General features: G+C 43.2%; 1 protein-coding gene across 1 annotated transcript in view; it reads right to left on the bottom strand.

The window, feature by feature from the left end:
- LOC143961137 (tetratricopeptide repeat protein 39A-like) overlaps positions 1-22,070 on the bottom strand; it is a 91,727-nt gene that overhangs the window by 26,019 nt on the left and 43,638 nt on the right. The window contains exons 5-7 of the mRNA XM_077470315.1: positions 21,242-21,309; positions 13,795-13,859; positions 11,884-11,983 (exon numbers count right to left, since the gene is read on the bottom strand). Coding sequence (XP_077326441.1) covers positions 11,884-11,983; positions 13,795-13,859; positions 21,242-21,309 — 233 coding nt within the window. The remainder of the gene's footprint in view (positions 1-11,883; positions 11,984-13,794; positions 13,860-21,241; positions 21,310-22,070) is intronic.

Raw genomic sequence — 22,070 nt, 5'->3', positions numbered from 1 at the left:
GCTATAATTCCCCTCAGCTGTGTGGGAGGAGCTATAATTTTCCTCAGAGCTGTGTGGGACTACCTATAATTCTCCTCAGAGCTGTGTGGGAGGAGCTATAATTCCTCTCAGAGCTGTGTGTGAGGAGCTATAATTCCCCCCCCCCAGAGCTGTGTGGGAGGAGCTATAATTCCACCCAGAGCTGTGTGGGTGGAGCTATAATCCCCCCAGAGCTGTGTGGGAGGAGCTATAATTCCCCTCAAAGCTGTGTGGGAGGAGCTATAATTCCCCTCAAAGCTGTGTGGGAGGAGCTATAATTCCCCTCAAAGCTGTGTGGGAGGAGCTATAATGCTCCTCAGGGCTGTGTGGGAGGAGCTATAATGCTCCTCAGAGCTTTTGTCACCTCCCACTCTAGTTTTGAACATTTCGCCATTCATTCCTATGGGACAAATTTTGACGCAAAAATTACGGTATTTTGTGAACCATTCGGCGAAACGTTCCACAAAGTAATAGCACACCAATTGGGAACAATCCACACGTTTCAGTATATTACTGTCTATGTAGTGTAAAAGCTGTGGGAGGAGTTAGGGTGGTAAATTTGGCTATAATAATATATATGTCAGATAACAGTAAGTGCTCTTTGCTATGCAAGAACACTTAATTATCAGACTATAGCCACTGTAATCCAGCCCAAATCGCATATTACTAACTGTTTAAAGAAACTTTAAAAAAAACTTGTTTCCAGGGGTTAGGCAGCACCATGTTAAGTATTGTTTTCTGAGTCCACAGTGGAGTGTATTTCCGCCCTTACATTGAGCACTTCCTGTACTGTTAACCAAGCCTCCTTCTCAATCCAAAGTTTCTATAGCAACCCTACTTCCCTGTTCATAGCTGACTTGTTTTATTTCATAGTATTCACTTGTGCTGCTTATCTAGTGTTTGCCTATGTGAGTCCTATCAGCTTCAGCTGATAAGACTGCAGTTATTTCTGTCCCATGCCCTGCGTTACACAGCATGTGAGGTCACATGGTGTGTAGAAGGAAGCTCTGAGTGATTCTGCAGCCCGCTGGGAGTTCAGTTTGTGCCGTAGGAAGTCCTGATAACAGATAGATAAGCACATAGAGAGTGTGCTGTAAATCAGGGGAAATCTGGGCATGCTCAGCGACATCATTCTAAAGAACAAAAAGGATTACAATACTAAGCAAGTAAGGAGATATCTACAAGCAGTGTTCATTAGGGTTTTTTATGCTGATTTGCATGGGACAAAGTTGTGCGGGGGTGTATACAACCACTTTAAATTCCTAAAACACAAAAAACGCTTTCAAAAAAGGTAGATATATTTAGACCAAAAAAAGTAGCAAAGGGAAGTTCATAGTTAGGATTTAGACCCCTTTCACACTAGCGTCGGCGGTAAAACAAAAATTTTACCGTCGGATTTGCAGCGCATTTCAGCCGCTAGCAGGACGCTTTTACCCTCCGCTAGCGGCCGAGAAAGGGTTAAAACCGCCCGCAATAGCAGCATTTTGCCGGCGGTAATGCAGCGCTGCCCCATTGATTTCAATGGGGAGCAGGGGTAAACACACCGCTCCTTCACCGCTCCAAAGAAGCTGCTGGCAGGACTTCGACGACCTGCCAGCGCAACACTCCAGTGTGAAAGCATGAGAATGAATGGAGCAGCAGTTTGAGGGCGGATTGCAGGCGCTATTTCTAACGCTATAGCGCCTGCAAAACGCCCTCGGCGTGAAAGGGGTCTTACAGGAAAATAATTATTTGCTCCCCTGCAGATTTTGTAAGTTTGCCCACTTTCAAGAAATTAAGGATCTATCATTTTTATCATAGGTGCATTTTAAAGGATAAAGACAGAATATCAACCACAAATGCGGAAAAAACACATGATACAAATGTTATAAATTGAGTTGCAGTTCAGTGAGTAAAATAAGTATTTGATCCCCATTCAAAACACGACTTAGTACTTGGTGGAGAAACCCTTGATGGCAAGCACAAGAGGTAAGACATTTCTTGTAGTTGGTTAGCTGGGTTTCACGCATCTCAGGAGGGATTTTGGTTCACTCTTTACAGATCTTCTCTAAATCCTTAAGGTTTTTTTGGCTGTCACTTGGCAACTCAAAGTTTCAGCTCCCTCCATACATTTTCTAAAGGAGGTCTGGAGACTGGCTAGGCCACTCCATGACTTTAATGTGCTTCTTCTTAAAACACTTCTTTGTTGCATTGGCAGTATGTTGGGTCACTGTCATGCTGGAAGATCCATCCACAACACATCTTCATTGTTCTGGCTCAGGGAAGAACGGTCTCATCCAAGATTTTACAATACAAGGCCCGTCCATTGGCTCCTCAATGCGGCAAAGTCAGTCTGCACCTTTAGCAGAGAAACAGCCCCAAAGCATATTATTTCCACCTCCATGCTTGACTCTAGCTATGGTGATCTTGTGTCATAGTCAGCATTTTTCTTCCTCCAAACACGGCGAGTTGAGTTAAAGCGCTTGTTAACTCCCCCCCCCCAAAAAAAAAGAAAAAAAAATGATCCTGTTCCCTCAAAGCTTGTTATACAGCACAGTGTTTGTGCTGTGTCATTTTGACCCCTGTAACACCTAAATATACCTGTCCGATCCTGCCTGGCTTTACTCCCCCCATTGTAAAGGGACCACGGTGTATTATGGCTGTTGAGCCCTGACACCGTAGTCCGTTTATGTGTCTCCATCACCCGCAGCCTGCCTCAATTTTGGTTTCACCTGTCCACAGCACTTTCTCATAATCCTTCTCTGAATCATTTAGCTGTTCATTGGCAAACTTCAGGACAGGCCTGTACATGTGCCTTCTTGAGAAAAGGGACCTTGAGGGCACTGCAGGATTTCAATTCATGGCGGCGTATTGTGTTACCAATGGTTTGTTTGATGACTGTGGTCCCAACTGCCTTGAGATCATTCACAAGCCTCCTGTGTAGTTTTGGGTTGATCCCTCACTTTTCTCAATATAATCCTTACCCTATGAGGCAAAATCTTGCATGGAGCTCCAGACCGAGAGAGATTGATGGATAATAATTTTGTATTTCTTCCATTTACGAATAATCGCTCCAACAGTTGTCGTCTCCTCACCAAGCTTCTTGCTGATGGTCTTGTAGCCCATTCCAGCCTTGTTCAGGTCTACAATCTTGTCCCTGACATCCTTTAACAGCTCTTTGCTCTTGCCCATGATGGCGAGCTTTGAATGGAAGAAAGGATCTGTGGAGAGGTGTCTTTTATACACATAACGAGTTGTCGTTAGGAGCACCTTCTTAAATTGACAGGACTAATCTGTGTACCACATTAGCACATACAGTAGCCAGTATGTGGGAGCCAGAAATATTGCTGGTTGGTAGGGGATCAAATATTTATTTTATGTACCGGACTGCAACTCAATTTATAACATTTGTATCATGTCTTTTTTTCTGGATTTGTGGTTGATATTCTGTCTCTATACACCTATAATAACAATTATAGACCCTTCAATTCTTTGTAAGTGGGCAAACTTACAAAATCTACAGGGGATCAAATATTTTCCCCACTGTACATACACTTTATTGCTGTGGCTTTTAATCCTTGCCTATGTTCCAGTTTAAGCTGGTGTCATAACTGCTGCCCCATGTTTACTATTTCAGTGCGGCTCCTTTCTCTTGCAGCATCCTATGGAGCCACCTTGCATGCAGAGACTAGAGTTTTGTCTCCCTACACGGTGTGCATCCATAGAAAAACACAGCCCTGTAAAGTGACCTGGTCACTATAGAAAACATTTTAAAGCAAGTCAGACAGGACACACTCATCTTTCCTGACCACATCACTAAATGCTGTTCCGATCCCAAGAAATCTTCTGTTGAAGTACTAGGTCCCCCCACAGCTATCAGTGGTTACTCCTGCTGATCTATGCTTCCTGTAATGGTTGAATTGTGAAGGGAGGAACCAATGAGAGACACAGGTGATGCTCCCAGGAGTATAAGTTCACACCACATCGGAGTGGCAGCAGGAAAGGCAAATATGTCCATTCTTCTATTACATGTAACATAATCAAACTTTATCTAGAGCCCCAAGGTCACCTTAAAATGTATTTAAAACCAAAACTTTTTTTCATTTTAGATACAGTATGGAAAGAATAGAACCCCTGTTGGGTTATTTTTTGCTGCCTGTGTCCCATTGGTCTTTATTTTCTAGCTCATTGTCAATCACCAAGACAAAGAGAGAGACAGACAGCAAGAACTATAAAAAATATTTTGGGGCGTGGCTTGGTGCCTGAGGAAGATGGACGCTCGCTTCTAAGCTCTCTCTCCCAGAGGTCCAGCTATCTATCTATCGGGTATCTATCTCACCGAAAAACATGGGGAGCACACCGCAAAACCCTTCTGGTTTACCCTCCCGTTCGTCCAGGAGCCAAGACGCCCTTATAAACCAACACATACCGGAGATATTCCGCGCGCGGCCTAGAGGAATGGCGTCTGACTCGCACGCCACACCGCGCGACGATTCACCTCATGGCAGAGGGCCTAACAGATCCAGAAGCCGGAGCCCGCAATCCCAACCCACGGATCCACCGTCGTCTCTGTCGCTCAGTCTTGCGGATTTGAAAGCTATGACGGCGGATATCAAAGGAGCACTCGCGGCAGCGGTCTCCGAATTACGTGCGGACTTTCAGTCGATGATACTGAGGGTGGAAGACATAGAAGACACACAGGCCCGCCATGACACTACTCTTTGCCGATTGCAACAAGTCTCGGAATCCCACGCGGTTCACTTCAGGGACATTAACCGTCACTTGGAAGACCTCGACAACCGCGGAAGAAGACACAACGTCCGACTACGAGGTCTTCCAGAGTCCGTGGAACCTTCACAGCTAACCCGCGCGGTCACGGCCATTTTTAATGGTCTCTTAGAGAGGCCCCCTGATACGCCTATTGTTCTGGAGCGCATCCATCGAGCCCTACGACCCAGAGGAAGGGATGCTGATCCCCCTAGAGATGTCATCTGTTGCATAGCAGACTATATCCTTAAGGAAGAAATTATGCGGAGGGCGAGAAATGGAGGGCGGACGCTTCACCATGGCGCTGAAATTAAACTTCTGTCGGCCATTACTCTACAGAGAAGAAGAGAGCTAAAACCGATCCTAGATCTATTGAGAGCCCGCGCTATTCCGTACAGATGGAAATTCCCGCTTTGCCTCTCAGTCAACCATAACGGTCACTCGACTAATCTCAGGGTACCAGAAGATCTTGAGCATTTTTGCAGTACTCTCAATTTGCCCCACGTCGAAGTGCCTGACTGGTACAGTGATTTTCGTCTCCCCGTGTTACAGAGAGCTGACTCTATGGAAGGCATTGCAGAAGCAGGCAACTTTAACATTGGCAGACGCAGGAGGAGCCATCCCCCTGCTTCATCACCGAGAGCTCACGGTAACGCGCGCAATCTCAGCCCTACAGCCTCACCGGATCACCGAAAGCCTAGGAGATCGTAAAGTCTCTTTTCCCTGAAAATCCGTCTTGTTGACACGTTACACCGCAATTTCTGTTCTTTGTTTTCCCGGTTAACTGAGTTAAGTGCGGCCTTACAAGACAACTGGAACTTATACTGTCATGAAGAGTTCTACTTCTTTTTTCATTCGTCAACCGCTACAGACGTACGAGAAACTCCGCGGTTTACTGCCCTGGAATATACCTCGGATTCACTCACATGGAGTCATTTACCATGAAGGTTATTCTGCATCCTCACCGCACCACCCACAGAACCTAATACACTGTATTGGATTTCGTACTTCGAACCTGTAGGTAAGCTGTCTGACTGGACATTAGCTATGCCCACGATGCGATCCTTCAGAGTTGGAGAACTTACATTTGGACTTTGACATCACCTCCTGATTTTTTTTTTCTTTTATATGATGATCCAATGCTAACTTACTTTTTCTTTTCTAATGTCTGGTATATTGTTTTTTTTTTTTTTTTTAGCTTTCTCTCAGATTTTATTGGTTCTCTAGATACCTGATAAACCAGATGCAGGCTGAGTGTATCCGTTCAGTTTGCAATACGTTATAGCTTCTCGATTAATGTTGTATTGCTTAATAACCTTATCGTTTGATTTATACTTCAATACCGCATAACACTATATGTTCACTGAATGTCTGGCTACGCCATTTGTTCTCTCTGAGACAACCCTTGCTAGAAGAATTGATCCCACCCCATTCCTTGAATATATAGTCAACTTGCACTTCAATGTGTATACTCCTAGATCCTGAATACTCGCTTCGAGCGTAGTTACGAAGAATGCCCTTGTTTTTCATGTTTATGTTCTAGGTTGAATTATTAGAGTACGTTATTAGGGACTTACGTCCGATCCCTTCTAGTTGTATTGTGCATCTTCCTGATCAGCAGTGCCCCTTTTCGTGATCTCTCTGTTGAATCTACCCAATCCCTGTATCTTTACATGACAATTTCTCCATTTTCTCCCATGTTTATATATCTCCTCTCATGTTATTGTTGTCACCACAAACGAACTGATACCCCTCCCTCTCCCTTCTCGACCTCAAGGGAAATGGAGCATACCCCATTTTACTCGGGTTACCGAACACTCTCCACCACAGGAATCTCTATGAGATCCACCTGAACTTTACTGGTATTATTTGTTGTCGGGAAGTTTCTGATAAATACTTCCGGACCCCAGTCGTATTTACACCTCTCTCTTTCTCTCTCTCCTCTCTTTCTCTTCTTTCTTTCTTTTTCTTTCTTTTTCTTTCTTAATAGCTTAGTACCCTACCCTTCGCATTCCCTTTTACACCTCATTAGGTTTTCTGCTACTCGCCGTCGTTTCTCTACTGGTCGCTTACGATTTAGCTCATCATGCCCTCTCCACACTCGATACGCACGCCACAATTCAGATCTCTCAAGATCGTATCCCTAAATGCGAAAGGTCTGAACACGCCTGAAAAGAGATCTCAACTTTTAGCTCATATGAAATCTATGAAAGCTGATATCATTTTTATTCAGGAAACACATTTCAGCTCTCAGGCCACACCTAAATTCTCAAACTTACACTACCCTCAGGGTTATCACTCCACCACTCCGAATTCTAAAACGAAGGGTGTATCCATTCTCATATCCAAGCGGACTCCCTTACAAATAATTGATACGAAAATCGATGATCATGGGAGATACATTTTTCTTAAGGGCTCAGTACACGACAAACCGATCACATTGGCGAATATATATAGCCCTAACTCGGCACAAGTCCCCTTCTTTAGACTGATCTCGAATCAATTGGCTACTTTTCAATCAGGTATGCTGATTCTAGGAGGCGACTTTAATGTTCCCCTAGATCCTCTGATCGACACATCGACTGGTTCCTCTACTCTCCCCTACAGGGCCCTAAAACAAATTAGACTGACACTACAAGATTTACTTCTCCACGATACTTGGAGAACCCTTCATCCGACCGACAAAGACTTCACCTTCTACTCTAACCCTCACGACAAATACTCTCGCCTTGACTACCTTTTCTTAACACAGACAGATCTACCCTATCTTACACATGCGACTATAGAACCAATGGTTCTATCGGACCATCACCCAATTTCAATTACTTTGCAATTCCCTGAGACTCATGACCACACATATATATGGAAATTGGATCCAGGTATCCTGACGGACACTATTCACACCTCTCAACTCAAACAATGTCTCACTGATTATTTCTCTGAAAACACCACCCCAGATACCTCTTCCATCACTCAATGGGCAGCTCACAAAACTGTCATCAGAGGGAAACTAATTTCCATCTCTGCTGCGATCAATAGAGAACGAAAACGTCGCCTATCCGATCTTTTTACGCGCCTTAAAAAACTAGAGACAGCACACAAATGTACACTGGCTGAGCAAACCCTCCACGATTTACAAGCAGTTCGTTCCTCCATTCGTGAAGAATTGGGGAAATCTATCCGGAAAAAATATATGCTCTCTCAGAAACTCTTTTACCAGTTCGGCAATAAAAGTGGTCACCTTTTAGCCCAAGCCTTGAAAGCCAAACGGTCGAAGACGAATGTGCATTCCCTACATGCCTCCACAGGTCAAAAACTTACATCGAACGGAGAGATAGCCAAAGAATTCGAATGCTTCTACTCTAGTTTATACAATCTTAAAAACTCTGATGTACCCCCCTTAGCTAAACTTCACAGACAACGAACGATGGAGGGATTTTTACACCAATTCTGTCCCAAAATTCAAAACCCAGACGTCTTATCCTCTCTAGAGGCTCCGATTACTCCTTTAGAATGGAAGACCGCCCTTAAGCAGACCAAAACTGGAAAGAGCCCAGGCCCAGATGGATTGCCTGCGGTTTATTACAAAACCTTTTCGGATGTTCTCTTAGATCCCTTCTGTAGAGCCTTCAATTCCATTTCAGACACCACTCCCCTCCACCAGGATATGCTAGAAGCCCATATAGTAGTGATTCCGAAGGGTGACAAAGACCCAACCAAAGTTGAAAATTATAGACCTATCTCACTACTTAATGTTGATTTGAAACTTTTCTCTAAAATTCTTGCTAACAGAATTCTTCCTCTTATCCCTACACTGATCTCTGGTGATCAAGTCGGATTCGTCCCTGGCCGTGAGGCACGGGACAATACGATTAAAGCCATTAACTTGCACCATTTGATCAAAATCTCTGGACAAAAGAGCTTTTTTCTTTCCCTTGACGCGGAGAAGGCATTCGATAGGGTTGCATGGGATTACATGCAATGTGTTTTGAAAACCATCGGATTGGGGCCTCGCTTTCTCCGCTTTATTGATGCTTTATATCTTAATCCGAAAGCGAAAATCAGAGTGAATAATACCTTATCGAATGCCTTCTCCATACGAAACGGGACAAGACAGGGATGCCCCCTGTCCCCCATTTTATATATTCTCACCTTGGAACCCTTCTTGAATAGCTTAAGACGTAACCCGGATATCACCGGAATCAAATCGAAAACGAAAGAATACAAAATCGCAGCGTATGCTGACGACATTTTACTATTTCTCACCAATCCCCTTATAACGATTCCGTCCCTTTTAAAAGCATTTGACTCATTTAATACTTTGTCTAATCTAAAAATTAACTTTAGTAAATCCCATGCCCTCAATATCTCTTTACCCCATGAATTAGCCGAACAATGTAAACTTAACTTCCCGTTTCATTGGACGAATGAGACTATTACCTATCTGGGCATACAACTCCCAAAAAATTTAGACGACCTATACGCCAAAAACTATCTACCATTACTACATAAGATATTGTTAGACCTAAAACTATGGAACAAGCCAATATTTTCGTGGTTCGGTAGGGCTGCTATTCTCAAGATGAATATTCTCCCCCGCATTCTGTATCTTTTACAAGCCGTCCCGATTAAACTCCCCATAGCCTTTTTTAAATCGTATAAACGAGCTTGTACAAATTACCTGTGGAATGCGCACAGACCCAGAATTAGCTATCACCAACTTTCCCTACCCAAAGACAAAGGTGGCATAGGTCTCCCTGACATCGCTAACTACTACAAAGCCACTCATATGACGAGAATTATTGACTGGAACATCCATTCACCTTACAAAGATTGGATTGCTCTAGAAGCTTCGTTCGTAGACTCCCCGCTTAGACATCTTCCTTGGGTACAGCGCTCACACATGCTCGCTTCGACCAAATCCCATCCATTAATAGCCCCAACCTTACATTGCTTCTCTACTATATGCGCTCAAAAGGAAATATCATCTATTCCTGGACCAATGACTCCACTGAAACGGAACCCACTCTTTCCGCCAGGCATGCACGAATCCTTCCTGGTGCAACATTGGACTAACGATCCGATTCTCATCAACTCATTTTACAACAAAGGACGAATGCTCACGGCACGACAAATAGCAGAAAAATTACAAATGCCCCCAATCCCCATGTGGACCTACCAACAAATCAGACATTACCTGCAATTCACGAATAAACAAAATGACTGCACTAGACCCCTGACTCCCTTCGAGAAACTTTGCACATCACGGACTCCCCTGACTCACCTCGTCTCTTCGACTCATTCACTTCTATTCCAAAATTACAATACTGGCGCTTCGTTGGCTTGCAAGGCTTGGGAGAAAGACCTGAATTCTTCCTTTTCGCAGGAGGAATGGGAACGTATCTTCCTACATATTCATAAAGGTTCGCTGAACGTATCAACGCAGGAAAATGGATATAAATTACAATGTCGCTGGTACCGTTCTCCTGCTTTGCTCCACTCCTGGGACGCAGAAACTCCGGATACATGCTGGAGATGTCACAATCCGGGTGGCACCCTCCTACATCTGTGGTGGCTTTGCTCAGCCATACGTCCTTTCTGGCAGCTAGTACATAGGAACATTGAAAAACTTACGAGCTCGACAATACCCTTCTCTCCAGCACTTTTCTTGTTACATCATGATGCCCACTCTAGCACGTCTTACCGAAAATCTCTTACACTTCAATTAATCAGTGCAGCGAAGCAATGTATCCCAATATATTGGAAATCTTCTACTATCCCTTCCATTGCAGAATGGCTCCGTAGAGTTGACAAGATAGCACACATAGAAGAACTGATTCACATTCATGCTGACACTCCGACGAAATTTAGCTCCAAATGGGCACCCTGGATCCAATTTCGAACTACTACTGACTTTCACGACCTGCTTCACAATCCCCCCTGAATAACCTTCGCATATTTAAATACCCGTACTTACCACAGAGTACCCCCTGGGTTTCCTACCACACGACACCTCATCCGTCCACCTTAAAAGGGTGTTGATTCGTAGACGGCGAGTAGCAGATCTCCTACACCCCTTTTGGATTCCTTTGCCTGAAGACACATCCTCCCCTCTCTTTACCCTTTTTCACTCGTTCTTTATCCTGTCTCTTTTTAACTTAGGTCCCCTCTACCCACCCTCCCCTCTACGAGGGGATACATCTCCAGAATAAAAGGTATAAACCTATCACATACCCCCTTATCTCCTTCTCAATCTTTACTTACCTTGACACGTTCTTTGTTGTCACGATCGGGCAATCCACCTCTAGACCTGTTGATCATAGTACAACTCTATACCTACACGATTAAACGATCTGATTTTATTTGCCTTGGGAATTTCCCCCATAGATTTTAGCATCTTATTGAAACTGTTTATTTAGACCTAAGATTCCATTCTACATCTACTGTACAACCATATCCAATTTGTTTGTTTGTATTATTCTTGCTCAACATGGATTGCCTACCTTATATATATCTATATATATATATATATATATCTATGTGTTATTATTTCAATGTATGATGTATTTTGAAAACCAATAAAAACCTTTGAGAAAAAAAAAAAAAAAAAAAAAAAATATTTATATATATTATTATATACACACACACACACACACACACACACACACACACACACACACACACACACATATATACATATCAATAAAGTACACAGTAAATTATTCTCACAATACATCTATGGCTTGATAAAAAATTCCCACAGGACTGAAATTTACCTTAAAACATCTTACGTCCATAAGCAGCATAGAAGGAAAGAGACTTGAGATCAGATGCAGGACTAAAGACCGCAGCGGAAAAAAAACAACAAAAAAACCTGAATGTGGCATATAACCTACACTCAACCCAATTTATGTGGTTTTGGGTAGAGGGGGTATGGCCACAAAATGTACCCAGGCGGCCTCTTTATTCAGATCCTGTGTGATGCCTCTGACCAGCAACATTTATGGGGGCATCGGAAGAGGCACTCTATACATGCATATACAGGGAGGAGCTCCCTTTAGGAATTGAAAGTGTATGACTATAGAGGGACGAATAGAAATATTCTCAGCATAAACTCACCAGGTTAAATGCTCCAATACCTAAAGATACACCACCTTGTAGGTGTGCATGAGACTGGCCCTTCTGGAAGGCATCTGACTGCATGATCGTGTTCAGATCTCTGAAACCAGACAGGAATATGGTTTACACTGGGCACACACACACACTGGCCTTTCTTACTAAAACAGAAATAGGTCAAATACAGGAGATACACACATGTATAGATAGACCGGCTTCAATTTGACAGATTTACCAACTTGCGAGTAGAAAGCAAAAAATAAACAATGACTCAGTTCTATAAAGTTTTCAGTTCAAAATTTCTGGAGTCTCTAGTTAAAGTAGTGTAATGGTCATGTGCACATCTCCCAACTCTCTGAGATGGGAATGAGGGACACCTATTATCAAAAGTATGCAGGCATAGAACACATCTCCTGCCACGTCCCCCTAAAGGAGAGTTGTACAAAAGAAATTGATTGTTTAAACCCACGAGTGCTTTTTTTACCACTATTAATTCCCGTTATATTGGCTATAGGAATTTACAAATGCAGCAATTTAAAAATTGGATTAAAGGTTTGGCACTGGGAAACCCTTTTTGACAGAAAAATTGAGGGACAGGGGGACTTTGTTTCAAATCAGGGACAGTCCCTTGAAATCAGAGACAGTTGGAAGCTATGGTTATGCGTACTGGACTAACACATTGCTGTGTGTGTAGCAGCCATTTTGTCATGTCTTGGCTCATCTTAGCCTTGTTGTCACGTGAAGGGCATACCACAGTGACCTTACCCCCCACCTTTTTTTCTTTTAGTTATACAATACACAAACTTAACTGAAGCCGGGACCTTATCAATCCATTGATCAGACACACAGACCTTTCCATTACAAAATCAGTAATTTAAGTCTGCAAACCTTATTACAGCTGTCACCCTCTCGCAAGCTGAGCAATCCAGAGAACTAACAGATACCGGTCGTAAATAGCTTAATCCACATAAGTGCAGACAGTTTAGCAGTTATAACTCTGAAACTTCAGGATGTTTCAAAACTCCTGAAATAATAGTACAGCTATAATATGGACATATTTACTTTCCTCAGTGAATTTGTAACATTTCAAGTCCAGACACTCTGAATGTCAGACCATTTGGGGAACCATTGGTAAAATAGACAACGGAAACCTGACATATTTATATTTGTGTTGAAGCAAATTTCACGATGGACCATAAGATATAGACGTTAGTCTGTAAACAGTAGATCTTAAGAGATATGAGTACTTATCACAAACTGTACCTGGAACATGGTCATTACTATGGAGGAATAAGAGTTACCAAAGGATCCCCAAATGGTCTGACATATGGAGTGTCTGTCACCAATGTGTGTGTCGAGGCTGCGTGCAGGCGGTCTATTTAGGTCTATGTGGATGCAGAGGGCACAGCCATACATGTGACCTGAATGATTAAATTCTACCAGCACATTTCCAAACAATGCTAGGTTCCCCAATCTCTTCACAGTATTGCAGGTGAAACAATCATTGCAGGTTTTGTGATCCTAAAGCTGGCAATACACTGGTAGTGAATTTTACGAATTTTTTAAAAAATTTTGGAACGTTCATTTTATCTTCCCAGTTATTAGTGGGGTCAAATTGATGTTTGTTTTCGACTGCATTTGTGAGAAAATTCAAAGAAGTGTGAAACGTTTCTCAAATTAACAAAATTCTAACACTGAATGTGGTTTTCGTTCAGGAAAATCCATTCACCCCAAAACCAAATTCTTTTTGAAGTTCTTTCAAAAGACATTCGTCATCGAATGTACCAATAAGAATGTTTTTACAAACGTTCATTAGAAAATCTACTAGTGTATAGCCAGCTTTACGAATGAAAATGAATTGGAGGAAGGTTGGGGAAAATGCCGATCTGCACCGTAAACCATCACAGGTCTCACCGATATATCAGGAAACTGTTCCGAACCTTCATCCCCCCTTTTATGAAGTTGATCATGTTCTCATCCTGTATGTAAATTTAAAAAAAACAGAAAAGACAGGTCATACTGGTGTGGTCACAATACATTACTAGGTGACAGAGAAAGAAATCAGAATTGTATTTGTGACCTGAGAACTTTTTGGATCCCTTCATCTGCTAGTAGAAGTTGAAGTACCAGCCCAGGCTGTATAAAGTTTGAGATGGCTCATGACGGTTCGCATTCATGACTTATTCGTTAAAAGGAAACTATAGTCAATTCATAGTGGATATGTTGTGACTGGCTTAACCACTTTCAGACCGGACCATTTTGCTGGTCAATGACCAGAGGTCTTTTTACAATTTGGCACTGCGCTGCTTTAACTGGTAATTGCGCGGTCATGCAATGTTGTACCCAAACAAAATTTGCGTCCTTTTTTTCCCACAAATAGAGTTTTCTTTTAAAAGGTATTTGACTGACTCTGCGATTTTTATTTTTTGCGATATAAACGTAAAAAGACCGCAAATTTTGAAAAAAAATGATATTTTCTACTTTTTGTTATTAGAAAAATCCAATAAACTCAATTTTAGTCATACATTTAGGCCAAAATGTATTCAACCACATGTCTTTGGTAAAAAAAAAGTCAATAACTGTATATTTATTGGTTTGCGCAAAAGTTGTCACATCTACAAACTAAGGTACGTTTTCTGGAATTTACGCAGCTTTTAGTTTATGACTGCCTATCTAATTTCTTGAGGTGCTAAAATGGCAGGGCAGTACAAAACCCCCCCAAATGACCCCATTTTGGAAAGTAGATACCCTAAGGAAATTGATAAGAGGCATGTTGAGCCCATTGAATATTTTATTTTTTTGCCTCAAGCGATTGAATAATGACAAAAAAAAAATTTTTTTTTTTTTTTTTTTTTTTTTTTTTACACAAAGTTGTCACTAAATGATATATTGCTCACACATGCCATGGTTATATGTGGAATTGTACCCCAAAATACATTCTGCTGCTTCTCCTGAGTACGGGGATACCACATATGGTCGACTTTTTGGAAGCCTAGCCGCGTACGGGGCCCCGAAAGCCAAGCACCGCCTTCAGGATTTCTAAGGGCATACATTTGTAATTTCACTCCTCACTACCTATCACAGTTTTGAAGGCCATAAAATGCCAATATGGCACAAAACCCCCACAAATGACCCCATTTTAGAAAGTAGACACCCCAAGCTATTTGCTGAGAGGCATGTTGAGTCCATGGAATATTTTATATTTGGCACAAGTTGCGGGAAAATTACAAACTTTTATTTATTTTTATTTTTTTTTCACAAAGTTGTCACTAAATGATATATTGCTCACGCATGCCATGGGCATATGTGAAATGACACCCCAAAATAAATTCTGCTGCTTCTCCTGAGTACGGGGATACCACATATGTGGGACTTTTTGGGAGCCTAGCCGCGTACGGGGCCCCGAAAACCAAGCACCGCCTTCAGGCTTTCTAAGGGCGTAAATTTTTGACTTCACTCCTCACTACCTATTACAGTTTTGAAGGCCATAAAATGCCAAGATGGCACAAACCCCCCCCCAAATGACCCCATTTTGGAAAGTAGACACCCCTAAATTTAGGGGTACACTAGTGAGACTAGGTAATAAATGGCGGGTGCCCTGAAACTATAAAAAAATAACTAACCAACCAGCGTCACCTGTAACAGTTATATGGTGATCACTGGTGAAAGGGTTAACTGGGGGGCAATCAGGGGGCTTTATGCGGTAGTATATGGGGGTCCCTGGCGCTATAAAAAGCTGCGGCGAACCTAAATACCTACCTGCCTAACTAGCGTCACCTGTGACACTAATACAGCGATCAGAAAAACGATCGCTTATTAGGCTGGGTTCACACTGGAGCGATGCGGGAATGCCACGAATCCGCGGCGGGTTACCGCATCGCATGCCTCCCGGCGGCAGTTCACACTGCCCTATGCGAACTCCTGGGAGTGTCAGTGAAATGTTAATGACACCCCCAGATCAGTTCGCATATCGCAGTGCGATCTGCAAACTCGGATCGCATGGTGTGAACACCCATGCGATCCGATTCTGATGCGGACCAAAAAAAGGGTCCCGTGCGAATTTGCGGCGGGTGCGGCGCGAATTCAGCCATACTATCTGTATGGCTGAACTCGAATCGCACAGAGATCGGATGTGATTTGCACTGCAGTGCGGTGCGAATCACATCCGTTCTCATAAACCGCTGCAATGTGAACCCAGCCTTAGTGACACTGGCGACGGGGGGTGATCACGGGGTTAAACCTTTATTGGGGGGGTTAGGGGGGTACCTTAGAACTAAAGGGGGCTAACCCTAACTGCCCTAACAGTTATTACAGTCACAAATGACACCAATGCAAAAAAAAAAAAAAATGCAATTGGTGTCACTGTGACTGGGGGGGGCAGGGGTAATTGGGGGGGGTGATCGCGGGGTGAAGGGGGGGTGTGAGTGTGCCTGGCATGTTCTACTGTGAAGTGTCGTGTTGGTGCAACTCACCGATCCTCTCTCCTCGGTGCCGGAACGAAAAATACCGACACGGAGGAGAGATTACATCACTTCCTCTGCCTGTGTTTACATTACAGGAGAGGAAATGATGCAATGCTTCACTTCCATTCGTCAGGAGCGATCGCGAGGGGGTGGCCATGAATGAATGGCCACCCCCTCATCCCGGATCGCTCCTGAACGGATACCGACCGCCGCTGGCACCGGGGGGGGCCCGATCGGGCCCCCCACCCGCGGGAAGGCAGGGACGTACAGGTACGCCCATATGCCTGCCCGTGCCATTCTGTCGACGTATATCGTCGTGCGGCGGTCGGCAAGTGGTTAAAGAGGAATTCCAGGTATGGCAATTTTTAAATAGTTACAGAGCCTTGAAAAAGTATTCATACCCCTTGATATTTTCCACATTTTGGCATGTTACAACAAAAAAAAAAAAGGGTAAATGTATTTTATTGTGATTTTTTGTGATGGATAGACCAACACAAAGTGGCACATAATTGTGAAAATGATAAAAGGTTTTCAAAATTGTTTACAAATAAATATGTGAATAGTGCGGTGTACATTTTATATTCTACTTTGTAGAACCACCTTTCACTGTAATTACAGCTGCAAGTCCTTTGGGGGATGTCTCTACCAGCTTAGCACATCTAGAGAGTGACATTTTTGCCCATTCTTTGCAAAATAGCTCAAGCTCCATCAGATTGGATGGAGAGCATCTGTAAACAGCAATTTTCAAGTCTTGCCACAGATTCTCAAATGGATTTAGGTCTGGACTTTGACTGTGCCATTCTAACACATGAATATGCTTTGCTCTAAATCATTCCATTGTAGCTCTGGCTATGTTTTGGGTCGTTGTCCAGCTGGAAGGTGAACCTCCACCCCATCTCAAGTCTTTTGCAGACTTGAACAGGTTTTCTTCTGAGATTGCCCTGTATTTGGCTCCTTCCATCTTCCCCATCAACTCTGACCAGATTACCTATCCCTGCTGACGAAAGAAATCCCCACAACATGATGTTGCCACCACCATGTTTCACAGTGGGGATGGTGTGTTCAGGGTGATGTGCAGTGTTAGTTTCCTGTCACACATAGCATTTTGCTTTTAGGCCAAAAGTTCAATTTGGTCTCATCTGACCAGAGCACCTTCTTCCACATGTTTGCTGTGTCCCCCACATGGCTTCCTGCAAACAGGACTTCTTATGTCTTTCTTTCAACAACGACATTCTTCTTGTCACTCCTTCATAAAGGCCAGATTTGTGGAGTGCACGACTAATAATTGTCCTGTGGATAGATTCTCCCAACTGAGCGGTGGATCTCTGCAGCTCCTCCAGAGTTACCATGGACCTCTTTGCTGCTTCTCTGATTAACTACTTTCCGACCGCCGGCTGTCAAATGATGGCCAGGCGGCGGACCTATTGTGGCGGGAGGGTGTCATATGATCGTGCGCGCACATCCCCGTTTCTTCGGTGGCGGCGTGTCACAGAGACACCGCTCACCACCGAAGGGGGTCAACAGCCATTGGGTATGGCTGTTTACCACGTGATCGGCCGCGATGAAGTCACGGCCGATCACAGATGGTCACACCCCCGCTGTGCACGGAGCATACGCGCGATGCGCATGCACGTCGGTGGTGGCGTGTTCCCCGGGAACACTGCTCGTCACGGACGCTGGTAAACAGCCATTGGCCCGGCTGTTTACCCACGTGATTGGCTGTGATCGTTTCACAGCCGATCACTAAAATGTAAACAAACCGCGGTAACGAGATGTTACCAGGTTCTCCTCCTCACACACCAATCGTGTGTGAGGAGGAGACTGCGGTAACATCTCGTTACCACTTACAGTGTACACCAATCACACTGATTGCCCCCCCAATAAAGAGGGCCTGTCACCACCCCTCATAGTACATGTCACTCACAGTCCATCAGAGTACCCGAGTACCTGTCGCGGCCCATCAGAGTACCCAAGTACCCGTCGCGGCCCATCTGAGTACCCGTCCCGGCCCATCTGAGTACCCGTCGCGGCCCATCTGAGTACCCGTCGCGGCCCATCTGAGTACCCGTCGCGGCCCATCTGAGTACCCGAGCACCTGTCACAGTTCATCTGAGTACCCGAGCACCTGTCACAGTACATATGAGTACCTGAGTACCTATCACCGCCCTTCAGAGTACCCAAATACCAGTCACCATGCCATCAGAGTACCCGAGTACCTGTCACCAGGCCATCAGAGTACCCGAGTACCTGTCACCAGGCCATCAGAGTACCCGAGTACCTGTCACCAGGCCATCAGAGTACCCGAGTACCTGTCACCAGGCCATCAGAGTACCCGAGTACCTGTCACCAGGCCATCAGAGTACCCGAGTACCTGTCACCAGGCCATCAGAGTACCCGAGTACCTGTCACCAGGCCATCAGAGTACCCGAGTACCTGTCACCAGGCCATCAGAGTACCTATCTGCAGCCCATCAGAGTACCCAAGTACCTATTTGCAGCCCATGCCTCATAGAATATACATTGGGGTGTTTGATTTCCAAAATGGGGTCATTTTGGGGGTAATTCCATTGTCCTGGTGCTCCAGGATCTTCAAAAGTGTGATAAGTAGGAATGAAATGAGATGTGTCATTTATGCTCCTAGAACGCCTGAAGGTACTACTTCAATGTTTGGCCTCTCTATGTGACCAGGCTGTGTAAAAGTCCTACATATGTGGTATCGCCAAACTTGGGAGGAGTAGCAGAATGTGTTTTGGGGTGTAATTTTTGCTATATACATGCTATGTGTTAGAAATATCTTATAAATTGGCAACTTTGTGTAAATGTGTGTTTTCATTTTTTTCCACATATTCCAAAAACTTCTGGAAAAAAAATGAACCGTTCAAAAGACTCATTATGCCTCACAGATTATATGTTGGGGTGTTTGCTTTCCAAAATGGGGTCATTTTATGGGAAATTCCATTGTCCTGGTACTCCAGGGCCTTCAAAAATGTAATAGGTGGTTGATAAATGAGAAGCGTCATTTTTGCTCGTAGAACGTCTGAAGGTACTACTTCAATGTTGGTGTTCTGTATGTGGCCAGGCTGTGTAAAAGTCTCACACATGTGGTATCGCCATACTCGGGAAGAGTAGAAGAATGTATTTTGGGATGTAATTTGTTGTATGCATATGCTGTGTGTGAGAAATAACCTGATATGACAATTTAAAAAAAAAAAAAAAAAAAAATCTTCATTTTGCAAAGAATTGTGGGAAAAAATGACAACTTAAAAAAACTCACCATGCTACTTACTTAATACTTTGGAATGCCTACTTTCTAAAAAGGGGTCATTTGGGGGGTATTTGTACTTTCCTGACTTGTTAGTGTCTCAAGAAATTAGATATACCTGATGTACTGAAGGCCTGATCAGATGTGATCGATTTTCAGTGATTGGCACCATAGTTTGTAGACTCTATAACTTTCACAAAGACCAAAAAATATACACTAATGTGGGTTATTTTTTTTACAAAAGATATGTAGCAGTATAAATTTTGGCCAAAATGTATGAAGTAAAATTACTAATTAGCAAAAATGTATGACAGAAAAAAAGAAAAAGGCATTTTTTTCACAAAATTTACGTTTTATTTTATTTATAGCACAAAAAATAAAAAACCCACTAGTGATTAAATACCACTAAAAGAAAGCTCTATTTGTGTGGAAAAAAGGACGCAAGTTTCATATGGGTACAGTGTTGCATGACTGAGTAATTGTCATTCAAACAGAGCGCTGAAAGCTGAAAATTGGTCTGGTCAGGAAGGGAGTGTGTAAGTGCACTGTATTTAGGTGGTTAATGCTCTCCTTGCCCGGCCTGCCAGTTTAGGTGGACGGCCATATCTTGGTAGGTTTTCAGTAGTACCCTAATCTTTACATTTTTGGATGATAGATTGAACAGAGCTCCATGAGATGTTCAAAGCTTGGGATATTTTTTTTATAACATAACCCTGCTTTAAACTTTATCCCGACCTGTCTGGTGTGTACCTTGGCCTTCATGGTGCCGTTTGTTTACTAAGGTTCTCTAACAAACTTCTGAGGGCTTCACAGAACAGCTGTATTTAAATTACACACAGGTGGATTCTATTTACTAATTTGGTGACTTCTGAAAGCAATTGGTTCCACTAGATTTCAGTTAGGGGTATCAGAGTTGGGGGGGGGGGGGGGGGGGCTTTGAATACAAATGCACACAAATGCACACCACACTTACAAAGATAAAAAAAACAGCAGCACAATGATTGTGACGTATGCCACTACGCTAATTGTTTTCCTACAAGGGCTGAAGGGTTAACATTTCTGCCTGGCAGGACTAGGATTGTTGTTCTGAATCCCACCCATGGCAATACCTGCATGGAGTTTGCATTTTCTCACTGTGCCTGCATGTGTTTCCTTCCACACTCCAAAAACTTACTGATAGGTTAATTGGATCCTGTCTAAATTGGCTCTAGTATGTAGGAATGTGAGTTAGGGACCTTAGATTTAGATTGAAAGCTCCTTGAGGGCAGTGACTGGTGTGAATGTACAATATATATGTAAAGCACTGTGTAAATTGGCAGTGCTATATAAATACTTGTAATAAATACAGATTGCTGTAGTCTCTTTACTGCACCCACCCTCCAGATCTCTAGTCATAAATACAGCAGCTGTAACAACTCTGTGTAAAAGCTGGCTTAACCTTCAAGTACATAAAGTCTGCCCAGACACTATGACATCACCCCCATTTTCCCGTTTGGAGGAAGTTAATTTTTTCCTATTGGCACAGCCATAAGAAAAAAAAACTCCTAATACGTACTTATAGCAATTACTGTACACTACACTCACTCATTAAAAGATAATCTATGCCCGACTCTATGAAGAAGAAAAACACCACAAACCTGCAGGAAAATCAGAGCAGCTCTCTGTAATAAACACTCGGCATAGCAAACCTCCGCGTGCATTTCAACTGCAACATCAAAAAGACAACATTGTAATAAAACGGAGACATAAATTGCATGGCAGGCAAATTTTGTTCTGAAGCTGAACTACAAGTCTTGCCGACCCAAGAATCACAGCAAAACACAAGAGGAAATTTGTCCTTGTGGCTCAGGGTCGAAATTTGGTCCCCGAGCTTCTTTGGTGTGCCAAACCCACATGGGCTGCCCTATGCACAACACGCGTTTCCCTGTGAGAATTTGCGCAAACAAAGTTGCGCGCGAGGCAAACTTTTTTATTTTTTTATTTTTTTTTAAAGTTTTGGATAAGAACACCTTTCAGGTTATTTAGAGAGATTTACCCTATTTGTTCTGTTTACCATGATCAATGAGAGTGAAAGTGAAAGAAAATAATCAAATTTGGGTCGTCACCAGAACTGGGAAAAAAAAAAAAGGGGGAAATCTTCCAATGGGGGACACTAGTTCTGGTGATAGCCAGGGATTCCCTCACTTTGGAGGGATTTCCTCTCACTTCCTGTTTGCCTATGGCATAAGAAGTGAAAGAAAATATCCACAATTTTTTTATAATAATAATGACACAGGGTGTTAGAATTCTCCCTTACTCTATTGAAAGGGGGGGGGGGGGGGGGTAATTGCCTTTAGTTCCATTTTAACTTAAAGCAGAGTTCTCCTATAAAAAAAAAAAAAAAAAATTTAAAGTCATCAGCTACAAATACTGCAGCTGCTGACTTTTAATAATCAGACACTTACCTGTCCCCCCAGGGTCCAGCGA

This window comes from Lithobates pipiens, unplaced genomic scaffold (genome assembly GCF_037356315.1).
Source record: "Lithobates pipiens isolate NorthernLeopardFrog02 unplaced genomic scaffold, aLitPip1_a1.2 Scaffold_8, whole genome shotgun sequence".
NCBI lineage: Eukaryota > Metazoa > Chordata > Amphibia > Anura > Ranidae > Lithobates > Lithobates pipiens.
This window is presented reverse-complemented; position numbering and strand designations above follow the sequence as displayed.